The sequence below is a fragment of the Ascaphus truei genome, chromosome 5 (genome assembly GCF_040206685.1).
Source record: "Ascaphus truei isolate aAscTru1 chromosome 5, aAscTru1.hap1, whole genome shotgun sequence".
In the NCBI taxonomy this organism is placed as follows: Eukaryota; Metazoa; Chordata; class Amphibia; order Anura; family Ascaphidae; genus Ascaphus; species Ascaphus truei.
The window spans coordinates 53519201-53546783 of record NC_134487.1 but is presented as its reverse complement, the minus strand read 5'-3'; the positions used below and the strand labels follow the sequence as shown (position 1 = coordinate 53546783).

Here is a 27583-nt window from a genome sequence, read left to right as displayed (position 1 = left end):
TAGAGAGGGCAAGACTCAAAAAGGGGTGTGCCAAAGACTGTTTCAGAAGAGGAAGGGGATGTGACTTTGTAAATAGTTGCTATAGAAACAAAAAATGCTTGTTATATTATAATACATTAAAAATGTCATTCACAGTTGTCTTTAAAAAAATTGTGTGTGCTGAGCACGCGCATTGTAAGTGAAACTTCTTTGTGTTTTGTCACAGAAATTATATTTGTGATGGTAATGTTTTTAGTTCAATGAAAGAATTTATTGTATTTATTTTTGTGTTGAAATTTTCATAATATCACTTGGAATACATGATCTAATTGACTTATGATAACTAAATTAACATACATATATTTTGGATTGTAAAGTATCTAAATGCCATTACTCTGAAAAGTCTTTCATTCAATGTAAATCACTAAAAATCAAAACACAAAAGAAATGACAAAATACAAAGAAGTTTGACTAAGAACGCGCATGCTCGGCACACACCCCCTGTTTATTATTTTTTTTAATAATCATTACAGTTTTTATATTATATTAATCTATATACAATTAATCTGTTATATGATACATACACAAATAGCAAACATTTGTTTACATCTATAATTTCTCATTAAAAACTCAGAAGTGGAAAAGCAGTCTCACAATTTTTAGCAGTCTCTTACAATTATACTTCTCTAAAAATGGTAACATATAGTTATTTATTTGTAAAACCTGTACTATGCCACAAAGTGACAATGTAAATCATACTTTAGGTAATTTGGGTTATTGTGTTTTGATTTTTATGATTTAGATTTCTAAAATGTTTGCTTTTTGCACTTCTATATTTATACTCACACACAGACCACAGTGTGTGTGTTTGTTTGTCCGTGTCCATGCCTCTGCGCATGCGCACTACATAATTACATTACATCACTTCCTGTTATGGCCGTTTCTGTGCATGCGCACTCATCGAAGACTGCCGTGTTAGCACATGCGAAACCAACACCAGGCCATGATGTCACTTCCGTGTTGGATTTTCATCCCCATCAAGGAGATTTGATCCATCAAAATTCACTAGGTGCCACCAAAGAAGTTTCACTTCAAAAATGCTCATTTTCTCATAGCACAGAACTGATTTATTTAAAATAAAAACACACACATGTAGGATATTGCTTGGTCTGCAGCTCTAAACTACATCACAACCTCCTTTCAATCACCACTGATACATTGTGAACTCAAAGTACATTTTATGACACATGGTTTACAATTCTCCATGGGTCACTGTAACTTTTTGTGTTTGTAAATTCTTACTTTATCGCATCACTTTATGCACTTATTCAAGTACAATAAATTTGACTTTTTAGCATAACAATAGATAATAACGTAACAGTGATTAATAAAAAATGAAGATATTGCAAACAATTCACTTCATATATACTGCCGGATCTTCATTGTTGTGCTTTTCAGTGGAAGATGTTTAGCCATATATTTGAGAATCTATCTTAAACATAGATTGTTCGGATTTGCTGATGCCGCGTTACATGGCTGAGTGTTCACATTCCTATATATTTTGCAAAGTGGACACACAGTGAGAAAACATGAGCAATCACCTATTAATATTTAACAAAATGTGAAACTAATTCAAACCATATTTCTGTAAACTACAAATGTTCTCATTGTTCACACTGTATGTAGTTTTGCCATCAAATAAACAAAATTACACTGTGTTTTAGTTTATGGGGCAAAAGTATACAGGAAAAAGTGGAGCAATTCTGGCTTGCACCGTATGTATCAAACACAATAAGTCCCATTGAAATAAATATACATTTTTTCTTTGATACATCTTTTGCAGTTTCTTTTGCCTCCGAACTGCTCCACTTTGACCTTGATACATGGACCCCTATGTATGTACTGCATCTACAGGCATACACCGCATTAACGTACGCAATGGGTCCAGAGCATGTATGTAAAGTGAAAATGTACTTAAAGTGAAGCACTGCCTTTTTTCCACTTATCGATGCATGTGCTGTACTGCAATCATCATATACGTGCATAACTGATGTAAATAACACATTTGTAACTGGCTCTATAGTTTCCCCGCTTGTGCACAGCTTCAGTACAGGTAGGGAGCTGGTATTGCTGTTCAGGACGTGCTGACAGGCACATGCGCGAGCTGCCATTTGCCTATTGGGCGATATGTCCTTACTCGCGAGTGTACTTAAAGTGAGTGTCCTTAAACCGAGGTATGCCTGTATTTATTTGAATGTAGCAAGCCTTAAAGCGACAGTTCAGGCAATATCCTGCATGTGTGTTTTTTTTAATAAATCAGTTCTGTAATAAGAAAAAATACTTTTAGCATTTTCTGTTTAAAAAAAAAACAACTTTGAAAGACCAATTTTCTTGTATTCTATTTTAACAACCATGCTTGTTCCTATAGCAACGATTTACATTCCCCATATTTAAAGATGTCGCCAAACTTTGCCGATCAATAGACGGAGAACGAATTGACCGGCAGCTATGCAGTTCTTTAGGTAATTAGAGATTGCCCACATAAAACTATTGAAGTTAAAAAATGAATAAAAAAAATAAAAATAAAAAAAGACTGAACTGCAGCTTTAAGATTCTCTCATAGACCAGACAATAAAACACACATGCACACAACCATGCATTACATACCTCTAATAGGTAAAACTACAGATTGTTTATGTTGACTCCTTTTACAAAGTGTTTATTATGCTAAATGAGGGGTTTCATATTCACTACTTGTTAACTGAAGATATGCATGAAGAAAAGACCAGAGTCATGAAGACTTGCATTTCCAACATCTGTTGGCTAATAAAGGTATCTCTTTACCATAGCATGCATTGCTTTTATCTTAACAACCACTATGCTAATTGTGTAGACCTTCTGTGCCTTCTGTGCAAGCACACAGTTGAAAACAACAATTGAGAGTTCTGTCACCAAAATCGATTTTACTGGCTAATGTTGCTGACAAAGACATTGCTGGGTGTAAATACCCCAGCCCATAATTAGCAGTCTCTTACAATTACAAGTCTCTAAAAATGGTAACATATAGTTATTTATCTGTAAAAACTGTACCATGCCACTAAATGATAATGTAAATCATACTTTAGTTAATTTGGGCAATTGCCTAATTATAACCTCAATGTGATATTACTAGACACCTTGTAAATCTACATACAGAAGTTTACACCAAGCCATTTAAATTCAAACGCTTCTTACAATTATTGTTATCTTTGATGATATAAGCTCTAGGGGGAAGAAAAGAAAACCTATAAGTGTGGCCAACACTTTTAATATCAACAAAAATAATCTAACAAAGGTGACTACCCCTTAAAAATCCTGTTGTAGATCTCTACTCACAGCTCTTTAAGTATGATGTTTATTTGTGCAACAGCAGAGAATACAACGTTTCTGGTCCAACATGGATGAAAGGTCCTTATTGGACCAGAAGAGTATTCTCTGCTGATCCACAAATACACTTCATGCTACAAAGGGGTTTTTAAGGGGTATTCACATAATTTGGATTGGCTTTTTTCTTACTTAAATTATCATCACCCCGGAATCACAATAAAATTATGTACTTCATGGTATTGCTGAGTTTCCTAAGTAAAAATAATGTCAAAAGTAAAAAAAAATAACAGAATAGTACTGAAATTACTTTACAGATTATATATATGTGTACTGCATATACAGTATATATGTGGGTGTGTATATATATATATATATATATATAGTGATGTCTCCATCACAGCGTTGGATATTATGTCCCAGACTAAGGCAGGAAACGTACTGTCCCGGCCAGCTATATTCTAAAGCTTGCCGGGTTTAATGCGCGCCAACCGCGGGGCTTTTTTCCGTTTGAAACGGAGTTTCACGCGCGGCGGCCACTTCAATAGATAAGCGCTAATGGCGCTTATTATTGAAAGCGCCAGAGGCGCGGGAAAACCGTCCGAAAACGGCCGAAGATTGCCGCGCGCCGTCCGCAGCTATTTTTTTTTTCCCAAAGTTTTTTTATTAGGCATTGTTCATAATACGTTGTACACACAATAGACATCAAGTTGCCTAATACAGGTTTTCTTTGTTTTTTTTAAAGACAGGGAGAAGGAAAGGCTCAACGCGCCCCCGACCTTCTAACATGGGTCGGTAGGGTTGGCGTGAGGGTGGAAACAGAATGTGGGGGGATGGGGGGGGAAAGGAGAGAGAAAGGGGGGGGGGCTGCGGGGTGGGGGGGAGGGAGATCCTTCCCCCTTGGCCCATTGCGCGTTGCCCATCCATCATCGTTGTTTTCTATAGCGTGGAGTAGCAATTGTTAGTCTTACATGGGAGTCCGCTATGTATTCCCTATTTTGTGGTACAGGGCGATCTTTTTTAGTCCCGCATGTGGGTTATCCACGGATCCCATATTGTATAGAACGGCTCCGTCTTCCTTTTGAGGAAGGCTGATAGCCTTTCCATTAGCATGACTTCTTGTAGCCTTTTTTTGACCGTTTGCTTAGGGGGGGGAGACACTTTCTTCCATGAGGCGGCCACCGCACATCTAGCCGCCGTGAGAATGAAGGAGATCAATTTACTTGTTGGGCGGTCAATGTGCTCGATTGGCCTGGCCAGCAAGTAGGTCAACGGATCAATGGGTATTGTGAGGTCTGTGACCTCCGTGATTAGCGTTTGTATAGTTTCCCAGTATTTCTGAATTTCTGGACATGACCACCATATATGGGCCATGTCTCCCTTTTGTCCGCAGCCTCTCCAGCATAGATCGGAGGCCAGAGGGTAGATTTGATTTAGTCTAACTGGGGTAAGATACCAGCTGTGGAGGCAGCCGCTTTAGAATAAAGCTGGCCGCCACTGTAGTATTTCTCTATATGGGGTTTATTTACAGGGTTAAATAATACCCTAACAGGCCCACCATCCCTATAAGTCAAACAAATCATAAAATAAATGCCTACTCCTCTTAGGAGACTAACTACACATGCAGCTTCAGCCCTTACTAACTGGGTGGACAGCTAAGCTGGTTACCACCCCAAAACAGGTACTATAATAGCTAAACATATACAATCTCTGCACACAGCACTATAGTGTTTCTCTTATCTGTTATTCCAAGATTATGGACCAGACGTTCCCGGTTCAGCACGGTATTACGTCCTTCCTTCCTAGGGGAGCTCAGCCCCACGAGAGCTCAGAGCATCTCTCCTCTGTAGTTCCATTACTATGGACCGGACATTCCCTGCTTCAGCAGGGCCTCGTCCTTCATTCTTAGGGGAGCTCAGTCCCAAGAGAGCTCCAATATATTTAACAAAAATAAAGCCAAAATGGAGAAGCCATGTGTGAAAAACCAAGTACACCTTATGATACAATAGCTTGTAGAACCACCTTTAGCAGCAATAACGAAGTAATCGTTTTCTGTATGACTTTATCAGTCTCTCACATCTTGTGGAGGAATTTTGGCCCACTATTCTTAAAATGTTGCTTCAGTTAATTTAGGTTTGCAGCTATTTGTTTATGCACAGCTCTCTTAAGGTCCCGCCACAGCATTTCAATCGGGTTGAGGTCTGGACTTTGACTGGGCCAATGCAACACCTTGATTCTTTTCTTTTTCAGCCATTCTGTTGTAGATTTGCTGGTGTGCTTGGGATTATTGTCCTGTTGCATGACCCAATTTCGGCCAAGCTTTAGCTGTCGGACAGATTTGACTCTAGAATACTTTGGTATACAGAGTAGTTTATTGTTGACTCAATTACTGCAAGGTTCCAAGGTCCTGTGGCTGCAAAACAAGCCCAAATCATCACCCCCTCCACCACCGTGCTTGACAGTTGGTATGAGGTGTTTGTGCTGGTATGCTCTGTTTGATTTTTGCCAAACGTGGCGCTGTGCATTATGGCCAAACATCTCCACTTTGGTCTCGTCTGTCCAAAGGACATTGTTCCAGAAGTCTTGTGCTTTGTTCAGATGCAACTTTGCAAACCTAAGCTATGCTGCCATGTTCTTTTTAGAGAGAAGAGGCTTTCTCCTGGCAACCCTTCAAAACAAACCATACTTGTTCAGTCTTTTTCTAATTGTACTGCCATTAACTTTAACATTTAACATGCTAACTGAGGCCTGTAGAGTGTAACGATGCGCGGAACACCCCCCCCCCCTGCGGCGTGTTTCTTCCTTACCTGTTTTCTTCTGATCGCCGCCCTCTAGCTGCGAGTCAAGATCCTGTGTCTTTAAGGATTCTGAAGCAAGCAACACCATCTTGCTTCCTGGCAAATCCTACCCTCTTTCTCCTGACAGGAAGTAAGCCTTTCTTTGACTTTCTCTTTGCTATTTAGTCATTTGCTGCCTGCTCTGGTGTCTGCTATTACTATCAACGCATGCTGCTCCTGCCTGGACCTCCTTGGGACCTTTACTCATCTCCTTTGGATTCCGGAAGACTGGGACAGTCACTCATATACTACTGAGGTTAGTTTACCGCCGGGTAGTGTAGGTACCTGCTTAGTAGGGTTCACCTTGACGTGGTAGCAGGCTTATAATTCCTTGGCCAATGGATTAGACTAAGAACCCTTATGTTATATTTAGTTTCGCTGCACCTTGCTGTTTCTGGCACTATGCCTTTAAGGAGGTTGGACGTCCTCCAAGAAGCAATTCCCTTGTGGATGTTACCTTGTGCTCTGGACTCTACCTCCCTGGCTCCTTCCATGTTCTTGTTCCTGTTCCATGTTCCTGTTCCATGATCCATGTTCCTAGTTCATGTTCCTAGTTCCTGGTTCCTGTTCCAGACTCCTGTGTTGAAGCGTTGGCTTTCCCCCGCATTGGTGCCTGAGAACACGCGCATTCCCGCTCTGCTGCCAGAGCATTCGCACACATGCAGCTGGGCTAGTCATGTCTCTGAGCTTGGCTCCGCACCTCCGGACACGTCGCACATTCTCATGCGCGCGTCACGCTCACGTGACTATGTGCGCCAATCCCCAACTGTGGCAACTCACTCCCATTCGTGTCTCCTGCAGCTTCCCCACCTCGCTATCGGGTCCTTCCCTTTCCCTGGCGCTTGTGTGTGAGGAGCACAAGCGTGACATAGAGTCTGAGATGCAACTCTTGGGTTTTTTGCAATTTCTCTGAGCATTGCACGGTCTGACCTTGGGGTGAATTTGCTGGGAAGTCCACTGGGAATTTGCTGGGAAGATTGGCAACTGTCTTGAATGTTTTCCACTTTTGAATAATCTTTCTCACTGTAGAATGATGGACTTTAAATTGTTTGGAAATAGCCTTATAACCCTTCCCAGATTGATGGGCTGCAACAATTGGTTCTCTAAGATCATTGCTGATGTCTTTCCTCCTTGGCATTGTGTTAACACACACCTGAATGCTCCAGACCAGCAAACTGCAAAACTTTGGCTTTTATAGAGGTGGTCACACTTGCTGATAATCAGTTAATCAATGGCATTTGATTAGCAGCAACTATCTGCTACTTAGCATCTTAATTCCTATGGAAGCAGTAAGGGTATACTTAGTTTTTCACACATGGCTTCTCCATTTTGGCTTTATTTTTGCTAAATAAATCATGACACGGTGTAATATGTCATGTGTTGTTGTCCATCTGAGGTTGTATTTACCTAATGTTTAGACCTGCTAAGGAGCAGATGATTGTTATTATGTCCTGATATGTAAAACCATAGAATTCAAAGAGGGTGTACTTTCTTTTTCACACAACTGTGTGTGTGTGTGTGTGTGTGTGTGTGTGTGTGTGTGTGTGTGTGTGTGTGTGTGTGTGTGTGTGTGTGTGTGTGTGTGTGTGTGTGTGTGTATCTATACATATATATATACTGTATATATACACACACACATTATAAGAGTAATTACACATGCATTAAAACTAGACAATCGGGAGAGTTCTTAATAGATGTCATAAAGTGTGCAGAAAGTTTTCACAAGCTTGCAGGACTTTTCAAGATGTGTGCTGATAATTACACAGGAATACTTTTTGTAATTTATATAGTTACACCACAGACAGGCTGAAGGCCATTCAAAATCATAGAAAAGACTTCTGTTTTGTTTCTTCTCCTCTTGGCACAACACAACACTGCCATTTTCCTATTTTCTTCTCCTTATTTTTTCATGATGGCAGCCAGAAAAACCAATAAACATTTGTGCTTCTCCAGAAGAAGCAGAAGCCATGGAAATGTATCATTTATTTCTCTCTAAAGCTAATAGTGTCATAAATTATGTTTTAAATGAAAGACCGCTATTAACATTACAATTTTCCACCCAGAGATATCTGCCTTTAGAACCTGCCTGCACACAGAATACTCCTGGAGGAGCCACCTTTCACTACATTAGAAGCATACAGTATTACTGTTATTAACAAACATACAGTACTTCAATTAGATTAAGGCAAGGCTATTTTTAGCAGCAGCTTCACATAGTGTGTTTTATGACACAAGTCACTTACGCACAATTGCTCTTTGGAAATGTCTGACACGCACCACAGCGGAAGTTCGTTTAAACATAAACATATATTGCATGATTAAAAACAGAGATAAATTTAGAAGTAATAACGTAAGAACTTTACTGAAAGAAGATAGCACACAAAAATCAATCAGCTGCATGAATAACACTGTCAACATAATAATAATAATAATAATAATAATAATACATCTACTTAACAAGTTGTGAAAATGTGCAGAATTTTATATTAACGTTACAATAATTCAAGCACAAGTGTTAGAAAAGCAATGCTTATCTACTGTTTAAATGCTCTTATCTGTTGTGGAAAAAAAGCATAACCAGTCCAAAATGTTTTATAAGGGCCCTTTGGTTTTTTAAACTTCCTGTTGGGTACATAACAAAACAAACGGGAGTAAAGGCTTTGCATCAATGATAGACCTAAATCAAACAAGAAAATACTATAGACCTGCACTAAAAAAAAATAAGAAAAGGCCACATACTCTGCTGAATGGGGTGGTGGATCGCCCCTTCAAATTATATGGGGCCCTGCTCCAAAACAAGCACCACAGAGAAAAAACACATATGGAGCCAAATCCTCGTGCAAATAAACACCTTTGGCAATATTGTCCGGACTGTGGACATGCTGAAGAAAAGAGGGGATAACAGCAAGAGGAAGCTCAAAAATAAGGTGGTTGATCGTACTGCCCAGACAAGGCACAAAGGAGAGGGACCACCACCTGAGCTGCAACTCTCACCATATGCGAGAAGATCGATGGAGGTGATGTCACATTCACTGGTAGTTGGCCATCAAGGACTGGTGGACATAGAGGATCTTGCGGAGGAGCAGTCTACAGATGTAGTAAGACATACGTTTTTGGTGCTGCAAACCAGCATGCTGAAATTTGTGGCTTGTCCGCAGCACCAAAAACAGTAAGGTTAGCGGCCTGGGAGGAATACGCTGCGGGGGTCCATGCTTCTGAATGGAACCCCCGCAGCACTAATCCTTTACTTGATGGGCCATCAGCTGTGGAAAGAAACTGATACTAACCTTGTGGAGGAGCTGGCCAGCTGTCTCCATGGCTGTCCCCAGCAGCACTGAAGGTAAGAAGCAATCTCAGTCTGTCCAACCCCCTGGATGACATAGATGCTGAATATGGGTCTTTATATCGTAAGGGAGAATACTTTAGGACCATATACGTTCATATATGTCATCAAGGTGGCTGGACAATCTTAGATTTCCTGCCAAGCCCCCTTGTTGATGTAGATGAACGAATATGGTCCCATTGTATTCCCCCTCATGATGTAGAGACCCATATTCGGGCAGCTACATCATCCAGGGGGTTGCACAGACAGAAGACTGCTTCTCACCTTCAGAGCTGCTGGGGATGGCACACAGAGATGGGGACGGCTGGCACAGTTCATCTAAAAGGTTGGGATCGGCTTATCTTCTCTACCTGCTGATGGCCCAACAAGATTAATGCTGTGGGATCCAATTCAGAAACATAGTATTCTGCAAAGTTAATCTTCCAGGGTCACTTACTGTTTTCGGTGTAGCAATCGATGCAGCCGCTGAACCGCACCGCCGTTGCTGCATGCGATCGCGGCACCGTAAACAGTAAGTCTTACTCCATCACTATTAAATAAAATCAGACTACATATATTGCACAGTGTATATCAGTCTAATGTATGCATGTAAAATTATACACAAGATCAGAAATATATAAGATTACTGTATTATGTGCATGGCAGTCACACATACATGTGGTTGGTAATGCTCACAATAACCTATATGTGATATACTTAGCTGTATGACCTCATAATCTTCAAGTTTGCTACAGTCCATGCCTTGCACATTAAAGTCATGTTACAATAATTATAAAGTAATTATTTTGCAATTTTATTCCCTTATTATTTATTCCCGTTATCAAATCACTATTATACCATATTAATAAACTGTGCAAAATAGACTTACAGTATGCTAAACAATAGAACAGCATAGTATTCATCTTATTAAAGGCATCTTAATATGTAAATATATTGATGTGTATTCCCACAAACTCACTACAAAAGTGATTATACAGTATGTACCCAACGTCTGTAGCACTCTATTTGATCATATTATGTAGCTTCCCTGATGGACCATCATGCAGACAGCCATCTGCACAGTTGGAAATCTCTATAGAGGTCACTGGTTAGGTAGAGCAGCAAGAGGAGGACACAGTGACATTAAACCTCACTGTAGTTATATCTATAGTTGATCTGACGGAGTGACGAGAGGTGCGTGGCAGACGTGAGCCGGAGGCGGAAGAAGTGTCTAATCCTTAGGCCCGCCCTACAGTGACGGAGTACCTGCCCTTGAGACGCAGGGAGCCCCAGGGATTCATCCAGGAAACGCTCCGCTGTGTGATCGGAGGGAGAGACACTTCATTCCAGCACTGACTTTCACTGCCTGCTTGCATCTACATTTCTGTGAGTAGGGTCCTGGTTTTAGACCTTCCGGACCGGCGGTCTCTCAGTCATCCGCACATTCACCATTTTAGTTGTTTTATCTTGTATTAAATCAATCTTTTTTAATTTCAGCCTTGCTACTGTTTGTCTTAATTATTGAGTGGTGTCGTCTTTGTATTGTTTGTTTCCAGCGGTCTGTTTACACCGTATGTGTGTCAGTCTTATTGTCATTATTTGTTGACATATTGCACTATATTTTTCTTGTGTTTTTTTCACATATCACGTACTCCACGGTGGAAGTGACATCTGACCATCTGGCTCTCGAGGATCAGAGGGGTCCATTATATTGGGACAATTTTCATCCACTTTTGGACTTCCAATTCACGTTTGGACTTGTAAGGCGCCGGTTCCTTCTTTTTTGTGTGTAATCTATATCTATATAACTGAAAACGTTGTATGTTTGCTGTGCTTATGGGCAATCTGATTGGTCCGTCTGTCTGTCACTCAGCCTATGGCCAATCAGATTGGTCCGTGGCCCAGCCCTGCCCCCAAACACCTTTCATTGGCCTGCATGGTTCGCTGACCACGCCTACCCATCTGCCACACTCTCAGATCTGCCACACTCTCAGAATAATCACAGAGGATGGACGCATCACAGCAACACTTTCCAGCCTCTCCGCCTGCTTTCACCACAGAAAGCAGCCACCCCCCCCCCTCAACACAACCCCCCCTCATCCTTCACCCGATCCGCCGCCTCACACGCACCCCGCGCGTTGTGGTGCCGTACTGCTCCACAGGCACCACGAGATTCGGGGGTGGGAGGGGACAGGCCAGTGACGGCCGCGGTGCGGCTGACTGTCCCCTGGGGCGGCCGGACTTACACCTCGCCGAGTGCTGCGGGACATGCCAGTGGGTGGTGGGGGGGGGTCGCAGGGCAGTGGCGGCCGCAATGCGGCTGACTGTCCCCTGGGGCGGCCGGACTTACCCCTCGCCGCGCGCTGCGGGACATGCCAGCAGAGGTGGAGCAGGGCAGTAGCGGGCGTGGCTGACTGTCCCCTGGGGCGGCCGGTGGGAGGACACTGGCACCGCCTTTCCTACACCCAAACCCCCTCCTCTCCCCACTGGCACTCACCTCGAAACTTGCGGCCGGGGTCACCATCGCACAAGGGACCGTACTGCCCAACATCCAGCCCGTGCTGCTGCCCAACAAGAGCTCCTGTGTGTGTGTGTCTCTCACTGTGTGTGTGTGTGTGTGTGTGTGTGTGTGTGTGTGTGTGTGTGTGTGTGTGTGTGTGTGTGTGTGTGTGTGTGTGTGTGTGTGTGTGTGTGTGTCAGACAGTCTGTGTGCTGGGGGGAACATTAATGTGAGGTGCAAAGGAAGGTACAGCGATGTCACGTGCAAGGTGGGGAAACTCATGTGAGGTGCACGGGGGGGAGTGATGTTAGGTGCAAGGGGGGAGTCATGTGACATGCAAGGGGGGTACAGTTATGTGACGTGCAAGGGGGAGAGAGTGATGTGAGGTGCAAGGGGGAGAGAGTGATGTGAGGTGCAAGGGGGGGGGGGGAGAGTCAGGTGACGTGCAAGGGGGGGGAGAGATGTGACATGCAAGGGGAGGAGAGTTAGGTGATGTGCAAGGCGGAGGACAGTGATGTGGGGGTGGGGGGGGGGCAAGTGATGTGGGGGGCAGGGAGGGGAGACCCCAGCTATGAAGGAGGAGGGGGGGGTAGAACTGTGAAGAGGGGGGGTCGGAGCTGGGAAGGGGAACGGAGTTGTGAACTTGGGGGCCAGACGGCTGTGAAGAGGGGTACATCCCGGGCAACGCCGGGGCTTTCAGCTAGTACAGATATAAATGTGACCATTTTGTGTCCACTGGACGGAACCCTGGACATCGAAAGACCACAAATCAGCTCTGTAGGACCTCCAGTTCAGGAAAGTAAAAAAAAAAAAAAATCAAGAGCAATGTGGACGGTCGCCGCGGGTGAAGTACCAGAGAAGGAGGAAGTTCTGTTTGTTGCCACTGTCTGACCCTGGGTGGTTCCAATGCCTGAATCCATTTTATGTTTGTGAGTGTATACTTTTTATGTTTATTCTTCTGTTATAAAGCAATATTGCACTATCTCTGTGTCCTCTATTTTCCAGATATGGGATCCTCCTTCCCCCATCCCTCTGCATGACTGTATGCTGACGGGCAAACCCCTTGAAACCTGTATCTGACGTGGTCACTCCAGATAACCAAAAAGGCCTTGATTACTCACGGGAATCATGAGTGAGATTGCTATTCATTTATCCATATTATTTTTCATCATAAACTCTGTTGCACACTATGTGTATGTCTTCTCTTTTTATATATTCCTGGATGTGAGTGTGCTCCTGATCCCTTACCTCGATATCTCTCTTTGGACTTGGATTGAGTCCTTTAAGGAGCAGCACCCTTTCAGAGGACTGTGTATTATTATTATTTGGATTCTTTATTCACGTTTACGAGTGTGACTAGTTGATAATATAATAAAGTATTTGCGCTTGTTCCTTTGTTCTCATAAGATTATAGTCCGTGCGATGTCGCTCGCCCGACAAGCACAAATTGCATAATCCCTATGAAGCCACGCCTAGTGCGCGCACGACAGAGCACGATCGCATTTTGAAAATACTTTTTTTTGTCTTTTCAAGCACGGCCGCGTGATGTCCATGTCACGTGAGCGGTTCAGCTAATGAGGGCGAACCAGCTTCGTGACGCGTCCACCACGCCTCCCCAATCGCCTGCAGTAAGTACTATCATCTTAGCTAAGGTACAGCACAAGAGAGGACACAAAGGGTTATGCTCAATGCATAGATAAGAAGCAGGGACACAGAAAAGGAAAGGCAGGGTAGAATTCATTAACTAAATTATTGTAGATCAGTTTCAACACCAGTTGCGCAAGGCTCTATGCAGAAATAGTGTGTTCTAAGAAGTGCATTTGATTTTACTTGGAACATGCTGCTTCTGACTGGATGATGGAAATGTCAGTGTGACAGGAAGAACAGAATTATTGTGCAGGTAGATTGTGATAAAGAGCATGCATCAAGAGCTAGTCACATTTTGCAAGAAATATTACCATTGTAATACAGTGACATATGCATTAGGCATTTTCTACCACATTTCACTTTTGCCTTATAATCAATACATTTTTAATTATGTTAGCCATTTAAGCCTAAAAGCCCTTGGTAGAGACCGTAGAAAAAAAATCAAGTACCTGATCAAATATACTTAGACAGGTCTGCAACCCTGCCTTTCACCATTATCCCCAGCATACAGTGCTTCCACTGCAGCAAGGGATTCTGGGAAATGTCATGCAAATGAGCACATAATGTGTCACCTTTTGTCTGAAAAACCATTGTTACATGGAGCCCATATAAGCTAATGCTCGCTGTTAACCAGCTTTGAAGCACAGCATGGGAATAAGATGCAAAGCCAGAGAAACCATTCACTGACATGGTTCAACCTTAATGGGTATCATCAGTGTGAAGTTGGTTGTACTGCTGGCTTTGCATTTTCAAGACTGTAGGGTTTACCATCACGTTTTAAGTTATGGTGGGTGAAAAAGGCAACAAGAAACCTCTACCGTATTCCATATAGCAAATAAAAAGATCACTTGTGAGCACATTCACATGTCTTAGGCCGCGCTTAAAGTGTGCGCGACGGATGACGTCACCCATCACCGTTGCCGCTAGCGAAAGTTATAATTCGCTTTTGGGCGACCAGGTCTTTGATTGGTTCTGAGGCTGTCACATGGCGACAGCCTCTGAAAAATCAAATTTGACCAGCTTCAAAAATTTACGCCGCCAGCGGCACTCCTGTTTGTTGCGTTGCGCTTACTATTAGTGCACGCAAAGGCGGCAATACATTTGTTTTGCCGTAGCAACGCGTCGCCGTCACCCTCACTACAAGCGCAGCCTTAGGCAGACAATATATATATATATATTTGTGCTACCTTTTTTTTAAAACCGCGCAATGATGTAATATAAATTCTTGATTATTTTTGGGGCAAGGAATAAATGTTCTAAGTAAGTTAACATTTATTACTTTGCCATTTATATAATTTAAAATTTGTCATATTATGAATCAACTGCCTCTGTTTAAGCCCCAATTTTGAAAAAGGTTTCTAACTACAACTTAATGCTGGCAGTTTTATAAAGAATCTGGGGATTCATTTTTTATATACAGTATGTATTTGAAGAAAATTATTGCTGAATATGTTGTTTGTTGAACAAAATAGCTACATTTGTAGTTATACTCAAAATGATCAATATTTTAAAACAGGTGCAGCTTGATATGCAGTGTTCCAAAGCCGAAGGGAACCAATGCAAAAAGGTATGCAGTAGATATCGCCCACCAAAACTTTGCTGATCTTGGAAGCTCAGCGGCAACAATGTCAGCACACTCAGCGATTGCTACATTTTTTTGGACAAGTTTTTTGTGTGGTCATCTAAAATAAAGGGCACACCGCATTCTTGTAAAATGTGCCACAGTTACAAAATGTGTGGCCCTTTAATGATTTTTCCAGAAAACAGATGTCTTTTGCCATTTTTTGAGAAATTGAGAATGAGCCACCATGGCAGAAAACAAACGTTACAAATTGTGCGCAATCATAACTAGAGCTTGATGTTATAGTTCTTTGTCCCATATGTCTGCCCCTTGGGTTTATCATCAAAAGTGAAATTATTATACAGTAGATACAATTAATTATATATTATAGGTTTAAATGTAGTAAACACAGAATTACACTGCATGTTTGTGATATAATTTGTGATTTAATGGTTGCACATAAATGTAAGCGACTTTCTATGAGCCACCAGAGTGAGCCTGACCCCTAGTCCATACTGTTTTAAAAGTTAAATTTCTCTGCAACTGGGTGTGTATCTGGAGCATGGAATAGCATGGTTCAGAACCATTGTGACCCCTCAACCGAAAAAAAAAATCATTTTGTTCCAGGGTATTAGAGCAAACCCTTCTAGGACCAAAGTATACTAAAGTCAATGATATGTTTAAGGAGTTAAATATGGTCGAATGATGCCCCTTTACCCATCAATACCTTATCTAATATTGGTAAAAAAACAGGCAAAACTAGCCTTTAAACAACACCCCTTATCTTTATTGACTCTGATAATGTCAGGGTGGGATAAGAATAGAGAAAACACTTAGCTGACATACACTTCCTTATTTAGAGATCCACTTTCATTTGCATCATTCAGGGGCTGCACATGACCATGTGATCGGTACCCGAAACAGACACGTGGTCGCAATTCTAAAAGAATCAGTTTTCTGGCATTGTAAAGAGTTAAGAGAGAAAATGTACACAGAAGAAGAAGACTCTTGCCTCAGCCTAATACATTCCTGGTAATGCAATGGGAATACTGAACACTAGAAAGTATCAAGATGAAAAAAAGACTTTCCCTTACATGCACTCAATTCCCATAGTTAACTAATAATCAGAGACTACTTAATTTACACTCTTGTTTACAAACTTATTTACCAATGCACGTAAGCCTTAGGCCGAGTCCATAGAAGGACAGGCCGCACTGAGCCGTGCGGACGCTCCGCCGCTGAGCCACTGCATCCTCAATGAGGATGCCTTAAGAGGGGGCTCACGCGAGAGTCCGCAGGCGCTGGATTTTTCAGCCGACAGCCAAGCTGTTTTTCAGCGCGCTGTCGGCTGAAAACAACCAATCAGCGCGGAGCAGCGTCAACGTCGGTGCATCGCGGCCGATTGGCCCAGCGACGTCACTGCCCCGCCTCCCTCAATCTCCCCCTGCCTCCGATCGCACCCGCTGGCTCGCCTGCATGGACATGAAATCGCGCAGATTTCAGCAGGCGAGCCTCAGCGTCAGCGCGGCTCCGATCTGCTCACCCCTCTATGGCCCGGGCCTTAATATGCAACAATAGACTTACAAAAAAAGCCTCTAGTAATCAAGGGCACATAAGTCATTAGTGATATAATAAGTAGGTGTGTGTAAAATTGTACTATTGAAATATAGTTGCAATAATAGGCATATGCTTGGTTAGTTTAAAACAAGACTAAACAACATGTACTAAAAGATCCAGTCGTACAAAGGCACAGTAGTAGTACAAAGTCCTAGGTAATTAAAATGTGTTCTGGTCCATTAAATTGGAGCTTATGCCCAGGACATTAGCTTAATCTTTAACTGTACATCAAATACCCTGATTACATGCATCCCTGTGATGCTCTAATATTCAGATGGAGAATGCATTGAAAGTTGTACACTGATGTCTCAAAGAGTGGCACGAATGACAGCCCTTTGATATGAGTGGAGTTCTCAATCAGGCTACTTGCCTATTCCACATAGGTAATTAGGGCTGTGTATGAATACCCTATTGTAGGGAGAAGGAGCAATAAATGGGGGGCAGGTAGGGATTGTTCCATATAAAGAATCTCTTTGCACTATCAAAAATAGATCATAGTGTTTCTTTCCTATGTTGGTGGCTAATAGCCAAGCGCAGAAGTAATAGCCAAGTACACTCACCCCAGAACATTTGCAGAGTATCGGTCACAGACCGACACGTAGCTTGGTTTACTCACCGCTGCCTCTGTACTGGATCAGCGCAGATAGTGACATCAGTGCTGGCATAGATCGACGCACGTTTCGCATAAGCAAACTTCTTCATGGTTACGCGAAAGAGAGAAAATCAGATTGTTAAATTCTTTACAAAATGTTGTTTGAGCTAGCTATGCAAGATTACACCTTTTAACTCCATAAGAATACCAGCCTATAACAAAGCACTAATCAAAGGCTTCAAACATTGAAGGTTATGTGTCAGAGTCTCTCTGCTGCAAAACTAGGGCAAAAGCGCAGTGACAAATGTATTTTAAAAAAGGCACTTCGCTGCTGTCAATTAGATTTTTTTGTTTAATAAATCTGGATCCATTGTTTGCTCTATTTTTGCAACTGGGAGACTTTTATACAGTTTCTATTAACCTCTAGATAGCACAGACGGTTTAGTTAATTCATTCATGCATGCACTAAAAGGTACTCTGCAGGCTAAAATGTAGCATTCGATTTGTCCATCCTAATCTTGAACAGGATTTAGTGCGCTGTCAATAGTGTTAATTAATCATGGAATACCAAATAATTATACAAAATCCATGAATGAAATCAATTACTTCCATATTGCCAAAGTGGACCAAACATCATAATGTTTTACTACAATTACTGTATTAACATTGATGCTGTGCACTTGGAACCTGTATACTGTATAAGATGTATTTTATTTGTTATTCTGTAGTTTTACTCAACTATAGTTGCACATATCTGCCCATTTACATTTAAAAAAAATGAGTTTGTACTGAAAATAATACAATAACCTTTTTTGCGACTTGTAGCTCAAGCACTGAGTCACACATACCGTAACTATTACTGGAGAAAGCTGTTGAATACGCCACAATAAGGTATTTAGTGAGTTCTTTTGCGATTATTATGAAAACATAATTAAACGTAGGTAATAATTTTTTAAATTGTGAAAACATTTGAATTCACACAAGCAATGTCCACGAGTGTTTCTGGCTGTAACAGTTTACATTTTCCAATAATAACTAACATGGTGGCACATCAGTAGACAAGGCCTAATGTTGCAGGATAATGGTCGTTTTTTAATATACGTGTACAAGGTGGTAGTAGTACCATAAAAAAAAGGCTATATTCCTTTTAAATAAGAAGCAAAAATTGTATCTTTTAATTGCTAATTGAGAATTGCAAGTTTTCAGGTACACCTTCAGTAGGGTGTTACAACTGTTTATATTACAGTAGATTTGTGGGTTTTATCAGCTCTAGCATACAGTACAATATATCTTTATACTATATTTGTGAAAGCACTGTATGCCTGTCTGCATGGCCTCTGTCCCTAGGGGAAATCTCATTGGTCCCTTGGCCCGCCAGCCCCTGCACACCTCTCATTAGCCTGAGGCGGAGTGACGGGCCAAAGGACACACACAGACACACACAGACACACAGACACACACGGTAGGGGGGGGTGTTGTGGGGCTCACAGTGTTAGCAGAACATCTCCCGGTCTCTTACCCGCCGGTCCCGGAGGCTCCGCCTCTTCCTCCCCGAACACCAGCCTGAAATCCAAGTCATCGTGACCCACGCGCACCTCCTCCTCTCCCCGTGTCTCCCCCCGGTGCTCCGCTCAGCTCCCCCCCGGTGCTCCCCTTAGCTCCCCCCCCGGTGCTCCCCTTAGCTCCCCCCCCGGTGCTCCACTCACCTCCCCCCCGGTGCTCCGACAGGCAGTGGGCAGGCAGCCTGCACCTGCCACGCGGCACCTAAGATGGCGGCGCCCGGAAGGACCCCCTTCCTCCCTCGCGGACTAACTAAGATGACGGCCGGAAGGAGAGGTGACGTGTGTGTGTGTGTGTGTGTCACTGTGTGGGTGTGTGACACTGTGTGTGTGGGGGGGACACACTGTGTGTGTGACAGTGTGTGTGTGTGTGTGTGTGTGTGACACTCTGTGTGTGTGTGTGGCACTCTGTGTGTGTGTGGGGGACACTGTGTGTGTGTGTGTTACACTGTGTGTGAGTGTGTGTGCCCCCCCCTCCTGTCCACTGCCCCCCCTCCTGTCCACTGCCCCCCCCTTCCGTCCACTTCCCCCCTCCCGTCCACATCCCCCCCCTCCTGTCCACTGTCCCCACCCCTCCCCTGTCCCCCCTTCCCCCCCCCTCCCGTCCCCTGTTCCCCCCCTCCCGTCCACTGCCCCCCCCCTCCGTCCACTGTCCCCCCCCTCCCGTCCACTGTCCCCCCCCCCTCCAGTCCACTGTCCCCCCCCTCCCATCCACTGTCCCCCCCCTCCCGTCCACTGTTCCCCCCCCTCCCGTCCACTGTTCCCCCCCCTCCCGTCCACTGTTCCCCCCCCTCCCGTCCACTGTTCCCCCCCCTCCCGTCCACTGTCCCCCCCTCCTCCCGTCCACTGTCCCCCCCTCCCGTCCACTGCCCCCCCCCTCCCGTCCACTGCCCCCCCCCTCCCGTCCACTGCCCCCCCCCCTCCCGTCCACTGCCCCCCCCCCTCCCGTCCACTGCCCCCCCCCTCCCGTCCACTGTCCCCCCCCTCCCGTCCACTGTCCCCCCCCTCCCGTCCACTGTCCCCCCCCTCCCGTCCACTGTCGTCGTCCCTCCCGTCCACTGTCCCCCCCCCTCCCGTCCACTGTCCCCCCCCCTCCCGTCCACTGTCCACCCCCTCCCGTCCACTGTCCCCCCCTCCTCCCGTCCACTGTCCCCCCCTCCTCCCGTCCACTGCCCCCCCTCCTCCTGTCCACTGTCCCTCCCCCCCCTTTTTCCCCCCCTCTCCCCCCACCCCTTTTCCTAGCGGGAAATTTAACTCCCGGGCAACACCGGGTCTCTCAGCTAGTGTGTGTGTGTGTGTGTGTGTGTGTGTGTGTGTGTGTGTGTGTGTGTGTGTGTGTATGTGTGTGTGTGTGTGTGTGTGTGTGTGTGTGTGTGTGTGTGTGTGTGTGTGTGTGTAGTTTGTTTTATCTGCTTCTACAAACATCAATTCAGAATTTACGGTTGCACGTGGCCTTTTTGTCACTGTGCTAAAATATGCTCATTTCTAGACGGGGGTGGCAAAGGAAACTGCTTCAGGAGCTTAGTGATCTGCATGTGAATATTTTTTTTTAAGTGCATGTGAGTAGCACACATAGATGCCTCTTTATGTTAACAAATCCAAAGTAACATGTAAAATGTAGCCATGGAAAGTTTAAGAGGCAGTGGGTTGCAGGACACATTCCTTCACTTCCATAATAATGCCTCCAGTTCTCTACAACTTGCTATCCTTACATGACCTCACGAGCATTTCCCCTCCAAAGTATGCTAGACATTTCAGCAGCACAAAGCGGCTCTCCCCGTGTCTCATTGGTTTTACTATATTCTGATCACAACTCCCGGCCAGTCAGCACTACCAGCCTGTGTGCCAGAGGATTCATTACTTGAATGCTTAGCACCCTCTGTGGAGGTTCACTGGTACTGCACGTCGCCTCCAGTTCATTGTACACGTACTTAAAATAGCTCAATGGCGTTGGAGCTCAGTGCTGGGGTAGCGCATGGATTCAGGGGATTTGCCCCCTTAATAGATGTATATTTTCCAACAGAACCATTTAGCAGGCACAATACATGTCCTGTAAGACAGCTGTACCTATTCAACAGAAAGTTGTTTTTGTAGTAAGCTGCAGATAGGTTCGCGGGCTTCCATATGAATTGCTTAGAAGTCCCTCCATCCAGCACAAGTAAACGAACTACCTATTTGTATGTGCAAAATGTTGGAAGGGTCCGAGACGCAAAACAATTTGAAGCACACGTTTGGCATCCAACCTATTTCACTGCCCCGCGCACATGCAGTGGGCATGTGAGTGATTGCAAAGCAAAACACCGCATCTTGTAATGACTTGGGCTTCGTATGCCTGGGTGAAGTATGTATTATTACATGATGCCTGTCTGCCTGACTCTTACAGCGTCTGACGCGGGTTTTTTTCTCGAGCAGCAGCAGTTAGCTGGGTTAAAGCATCTTTCTCCTATCCCATCGAGATTGTGGGGAATCAGGGAACAGAAGGACTCGGTTTCAGTAACGAAGGTGCACATACAGCAGCTATCCTATATATATATATACACACACATATATATACACACACACATACACACACACATACACAGTGAGATCGCTGCAAACCACTCTGATAGTATCGAGTACATGTGACTTCGCTCTTAAATAATGCATCACCCTCCATATATTTAATGTACGGCTCTGTGTGCTCGTCCCTATCAACTAAAAGGTGGGGAATATGGCTGTTCTTGCTGCATATTCTAGACTTGTCAATCCCTGCTCCTCGCGCTCAGTCGGCATCGTGATTTTGGTGCACTGTGTAATTGGCAGAGAGAACATATCCACCTCCACCCTTTTTTCCCTCTCACAGACGCAGTGGCTCAGTTTCTCTGACCTTTCCCAGCGCTGTTAGAAATCAGAAGGGGGGGGGGGGGAAAGCGCGCCTAGGAATTCCCGCCCAACGCCCCTGTTTCACCTCATGCATATGCAAATGAGCATTGTTCCTATTGGCTGCAGTCAGACGTTCAATTGTAAATGAAGCCATCCCATTGGCGAAACCTCCACTACATAAATATGTAAATAAAAGCTTCTACTTGCAATGTGAGTAACACAAATTTTCAGACAGTGTAACCTTCCCCGTGTCTAGCTACTACTAATAAAGAAGTGCGCACTGGAAACAAACTGTCTGCGTGACCGGTCCACGCGTGTTACTGATTTTTCACTGGCTTGGGGGACCGGTGGGTACATTGTCAGATTTTTACGGTGTTTATTTGGGGTGAAGGCAGCGCGCGAAATAAAGGTGTTTCCCACCCCCCCTTGTCGTGACGCGGATTGATATCACTCTGTTCTCTCCGCACCAAAATATTGGGAGTTAAGAGGCAGTTCTAGCAGTAATTGAGCTCAAAGCTGAGGAGGGCAGAGGTGTGTGGTTTGCTGCTCATCATTGAATTAATAACCTCAAACGTATTGGATTTTATATCGTGTGTGCAACAATTATAGCTGCCTACAATTACAAACCAAGACGGAAGAATCTTATTAATTTATTTTGTAATTTAATACATTTTTTTTTGTTACCACTGGATTTTCTCAATCTTCATGGATATATCAGCGTGAAGCACTTACACAGCCTGTTGTGTTTATATGTGTATGTGCTGTGGGCATCAAGGAAACTATCTGACCGGATTTTTATTTTAATATATACATTGAAGTGTGCTGAAACCGGGAACAACAAAACTGCGATTGCTTAATTATTTAACAAGTTTCATACTTTTCATTGAGGGATTACATTGGAGATGTTACTTTCTAAATTCGGCTCCCTGGCTCACATTTGCAACCCAACCAGCATGGACCATTTGCCGGTTAAAATCCTACAACCAGGTACGCCAACGGATGTAGTCGTGTGTATGCTACTTTTCTCTTATTACACCCCATTTAATCCTTGATTGTAATTGCATTTTTAATGCTGATCGTGATTTGATCGTATATCAGACCACATATTATATATATATATATATATATATATATATATATATATATATATATATATATTATTTTTTTTAACAAACATCTATAACCTTCTTTTTTTTTTTTTTTTTTTTTTTTTTTGTCGACCAGAACCCCCACGTTTGTTTTCCAGAAACATTTGTGTTTATACTACGTGTGAGGTTGAAATGGGGATTAAACAGCGGCAGACCCTTGTGGTAATCAAGTGTGTTGTGTTTTTGTTCTTTTGTAGTGAAATTGGAGAAGGAGTCATTCGAAAAGCTGTACCAAGTGGGCTCTGTGCTAGGCAGCGGTGGCTTTGGCACGGTGTACGCCGGCAGCAGGCTTGCGGACGGATTGCCGGTAAGGAGGGAGCTTGCGGGTTGGTTGGATGCGCTGGTGAATTTTCCATTGCGATTGATCACGAGTCCCCATTACTCCTGACGGACAGCAGCATAGAGAATCCCCCAGCGTTCTAGAATGAGAATGTTTTCCTTATGATGTCACTTAGAACCCCCTTTTTCTCTTTTTTTTCCCCCTTCAGGTCGCTGTGAAACATGTCTCCAAGGAGAGAGTCACAGAGTGGGGATCACTAGTAAGTATTTAATACGTTGTGTTTAAAACGGGGGGGAGAGGGGGTTGGTATTTTGATCTTGGGGTTTCCTATTCTGGGGTTTCCCGGTATTCTCGGGGTAGGGAAACAGGCATAGTTCATCATGCTGTGATGTTTTCTTTTTGTGGGGGGAAATTTGGCGGGATTTTTCCCTCCCCCTCCCCTCAGCAAAATGCGGCAGTGGAGACACCCACTTGAGACGATGTTTCAACCTCTGATCTCCGAGCTTGATTGTTTTCCAGATTTTTTTTTTTTTTTTTTTACACATCCTAAGTAGCCAGTAATTATAATATGGGATTTGTTCTCACTAGAATGGAGTAATGGTGCCCTTGGAGATCGTCCTCCTGAAAAAGGTTGGCTCTGGATTCCGAGGCGTCATCAAGCTGCTCGACTGGTACGAAAGAGCCGATGGCTTTCTGATTATCATGGAAAGACCCGAGCCGGTGAAGGACTTGTTTGATTTTATAACCGAGAAGGGGGCGCTTGATGAAGAGACGGCTCAGGGCTTCTTTCGCCAAGTGCTGGAGGCTGTGCACCACTGTTACAGCTGCGGGGTGGTTCACCGGGACATCAAAGACGAGAATCTGCTGGTGGATCTGAGGACTGGAGAACTCAAGCTCATAGACTTCGGGTCCGGAGCCCTCCTCAAGGACACGGTGTACACCGATTTCGACGGTATGTATAGTAACCACATGACTCCCCCCCCCCCCCCCCATATATGCAGCACTCTACTTGTCCTCGGATGAATCCCTCTCATTTTTGGGGGGAGCCTTTTAATGTGCGGTATAAGCCCCTATGGCAGTGTTTTATCCCCCCCATGGCTTACTGTGCGAGACAGTTGATATTTAATATACAATTTCCAGGCATCCCTCACCCCCTGATCTCGTACTGCATAGTGAAGGCGATTCCTGCTAGTGACGCACTAGTTGGTTTCCATAATATTTTTAGTGGGTGATATATTTTTTTTATTTTTTTTCTGGTAACACGGTTTGCTTTTGGTATAATGTATGTCACAGGGGCACCCGGCACATGAACTTTGGGAAATGTGGCTTGTGATTATGACATTTTTAAGCTAGGGAAGACTGAGACATTGGTATCAGTCTGGCACTGAATGAGTGATCAGTATGTGGATGGATGGGGGGAGCTCTGTTGCTGTGGGTGTGCCCTGTGGAGATGACTGGCTCTCTACGGCTGCCTCAGTTCACATCTGTTTGTTGTGAAACCCGAAGCTTCAGCCCACGTGACGAAGCGCTTCACAGATTCCAGGTTTTTGTTTTGGTATCCAAGGAACGGCGGAGAGCCCAGGGAGCTATGGCTGCTAGAGCCTTTGCACACAGCCCATAGGGGGAGGGGAGAGCGCCAACAATACCAGGGCTTCTGCTTGGATAATGAAGCCGGAGTGGGGCAGTGCAGAGAGAGAGAGAGAGGATTGCTTCCCCCCCCCCCCCCCCCCCCCCCCCCTGCACACCCTCCTTTTGTGTCTATTTTTGGAGTGGTGCTGCAGACGCCACGTGGTCCTTGAAAGGGAGCCCTGCTTGTAAACAGCTGATGCATACAGTGTTGTTCATTGCAATAGAATGGGGGAGGGGGGAATCGATTGTGCTTCCATTTAGGGCCCTCTGGCATTGTTTTGCTGACCTTATGTGACTTGTTTTTAATGTCTGCTTGTATTGTGTTTAATTTTCAGGGACAAGAGTATACAGCCCCCCAGAATGGATCAAATACCACAGATATCATGGAAGGTCGGCAACGGTTTGGTCATTGGGGGTTCTGCTTTATGACATGGTGTGTGGGGATATCCCTTTTGAGCAAGATGAAGAGATCCTGCGAGGGCGCTTGTACTTCAGAAGAAGAATTTCCTCAGGTATGTGAAGTATAAATGCCTTGCACTTGCTGTTTTATTTTATTTATTTATTTTTAACCTAAAGTTAGCTTGTGTGTGATTTTTATTTATTTTTTGTTTTTCAGAATGCCAGCAACTTATCAAATGGTGCCTTTCACTGAGGCCTTCTGACAGACCAACACTTGAGCAAATTTTTGACCATTCGTGGATGCGCAAGTGTGACATAGTGAAGTCCGAGGACTGTGATTTAAGGCTACGGACCATTGACACTGATGCATCTAGCACAAGTTCAAGCAATGAGAGTCTGTGAAGCACCAAGATCCTCGCAATGGGAGAGGCGCATCAGGCAGATAATCAGTGCTGCTGCCAATACTACACAGGAGGGGCTCAAAAAAACATTCACTATTCTGTAGTTAAATCTTTATACAAGAGGGTTTTTTCCCCACCTTTTTTGCAGTTATTCCCCTGGAATGAGACTTCTTTTGGACATGCTGATGTTTTGAGAATTGTAGGCCAGTACTTACACAAAAGACTGACCTTATTTACATAAGAAAAGCAGTGACCTCTTGAATACATAGTATACTGTTTGCTCTCATAGAGCCTGGACTAGATTTTTATTTGCTTTTTTTGAGTGCCTTTTTGAATGCTGCTTCAGTGGGACTTTTTTTTTTTCCTGGCTTTCATTTTGGAGTTGTGTATGTCCAAAGAAGATCCATGTCATTATGGGGTTTTTCTGCCGTTTGCTAACATGGTTGGAACAGCTCCTGACATATCAGAACATGCTCAGTGAACAGTTGGAAGTAATCCCACCCCTCTGGTGATGGAATACTTGAACACAAATATTTAATGAACTTTTTTTTTCTGCTGCTCCAAAATACTTCCAATAGCCTGCACAGAAGTATGAACAGGGATGTTAGTTTTTATTTATTTTTATTTAGGAGCATTCAATTTCCTTTTTCATCTCTACCACTGGGCACAATAAGCCCCTGTTCTGTCAATTCTCCTTAACCTTGTCAACATGAGTCTTAAGTATGTATGGGCATGTTAAATGCACAATCAATGCAATATTCAAGGACTTACTCTTTCCATATCTGTATTTATGTAAATTTGTTTTTCCTTGTATTATATACCGTTATTTATTGCGTGATGTTTAGACGAGTTTTTTTTTCTCATTATTTATTTAGTAATTTATTTGTGTAGAATTTATCCAACACTGTGCTTCTCTACCCTAAATGCCCCTTCCACTTCTTTTACCCTACCACATGGAATTCCTATTGGCTAACCAGTAACTTTATTTCTGCATTCCAGTCATGTCTGAACATCTTTCTTTCCCTGATAAGTTTGTTCTAGATGGGTAATTGTTGTACAAAGCCTAATTTAAAGAACATAGGATTACTTTTTAAAGTTGGTCATTATGCCTTTGTGCCTGGTATGGTTGTTCTACCAGAAATGTACAGTTATACTGTTTGGAAGGATTTTAAATTATTGGCATTATACAGTCTCCATGCATTTTGGCTCTGGGAGGAAGAGGGGCAGAGTCACAACCTTAATTTATTTTAATAGCTGTCGTTGTGATCTGAATGCATTTTATGCAGCTTGCATATGATTTTATTTTATTTTTTCAGTTTAACAGTGTGAAATGTATGGAGATCATATTTTTTATACAAGTATTTCAATTAAACTTTTTTTTGTATATAAATTTGTGTGTGCATATTAACTACTTCTACTGTTCATACTACACATTTTGAAACTTTCTTGGAGAGGTTGCTGAATTTCTATCTACTGTATAACAATTCACTCACTGGATCTATTTATATTACAGCACTGTCATTTTGACAATTGGGGAGCTGGCAGTCATCACCTAAATCTTACTGAGACTCGGGTGATGCAAAACCTTACAGAATATGACAATTGGAAGCTTTCAATCATTCTTAAAGCCCCACCCAAAACAGATTTTCCGATTAACCATGGTAGTTCTAAAATGTGTTGTATATCTGACACAGATGGTTTTTGGTACATTTCAAAATCCCAGTACATGGTATACTATACCTGCATGTGCTAAATGTAACAGGTCCAAGGATTTCACCTAAAGTTCACTGACCAGATTATTTACCAATCTTGTTCTGTTGACAAACAAGCTGAGTAAACGATTACACTAGTTGCTGCTTTTAGTTTTAAGTCATTAGGTAGCAGCCG

The 27583-nt window shown here is 43.5% G+C and overlaps 1 protein-coding gene across 1 annotated transcript; it reads left to right on the top strand.

The window, feature by feature from the left end:
• The first annotated feature begins 22080 nt into the window (after positions 1 to 22080).
• On the top strand, positions 22081 to 27086 carry PIM3 (Pim-3 proto-oncogene, serine/threonine kinase). The gene is made up of 6 exons (XM_075599823.1): positions 22081 to 22826; positions 23185 to 23294; positions 23476 to 23526; positions 23856 to 24219; positions 25232 to 25408; positions 25513 to 27086. Exons 1-6 carry the CDS (start codon positions 22742 to 22744, stop codon positions 25695 to 25697), a joined length of 972 nt encoding a protein of 323 aa, XP_075455938.1. The 5' UTR covers positions 22081 to 22741; the 3' UTR covers positions 25698 to 27086.
• Positions 27087 to 27583: the final 497 nt, after the last annotated feature.

Bases quoted from the DNA above. Each gene is read 5' to 3' on its own strand.
- PIM3 (XM_075599823.1), top strand. From the start codon at position 22,742: ATGTTACTTTCTAAATTCGGCTCCCTGGCTCACATTTGCAACCCAACC. The intron at 22,827-23,184 runs GTACGCCAACGG...GTTCTTTTGTAG, and splicing joins GGTTAAAATCCTACAACCAG to TGAAATTGGAGAAGGAGTCA. The intron at 23,527-23,855 runs GTAAGTATTTAA...TGTTCTCACTAG, and splicing joins TCACAGAGTGGGGATCACTA to AATGGAGTAATGGTGCCCTT.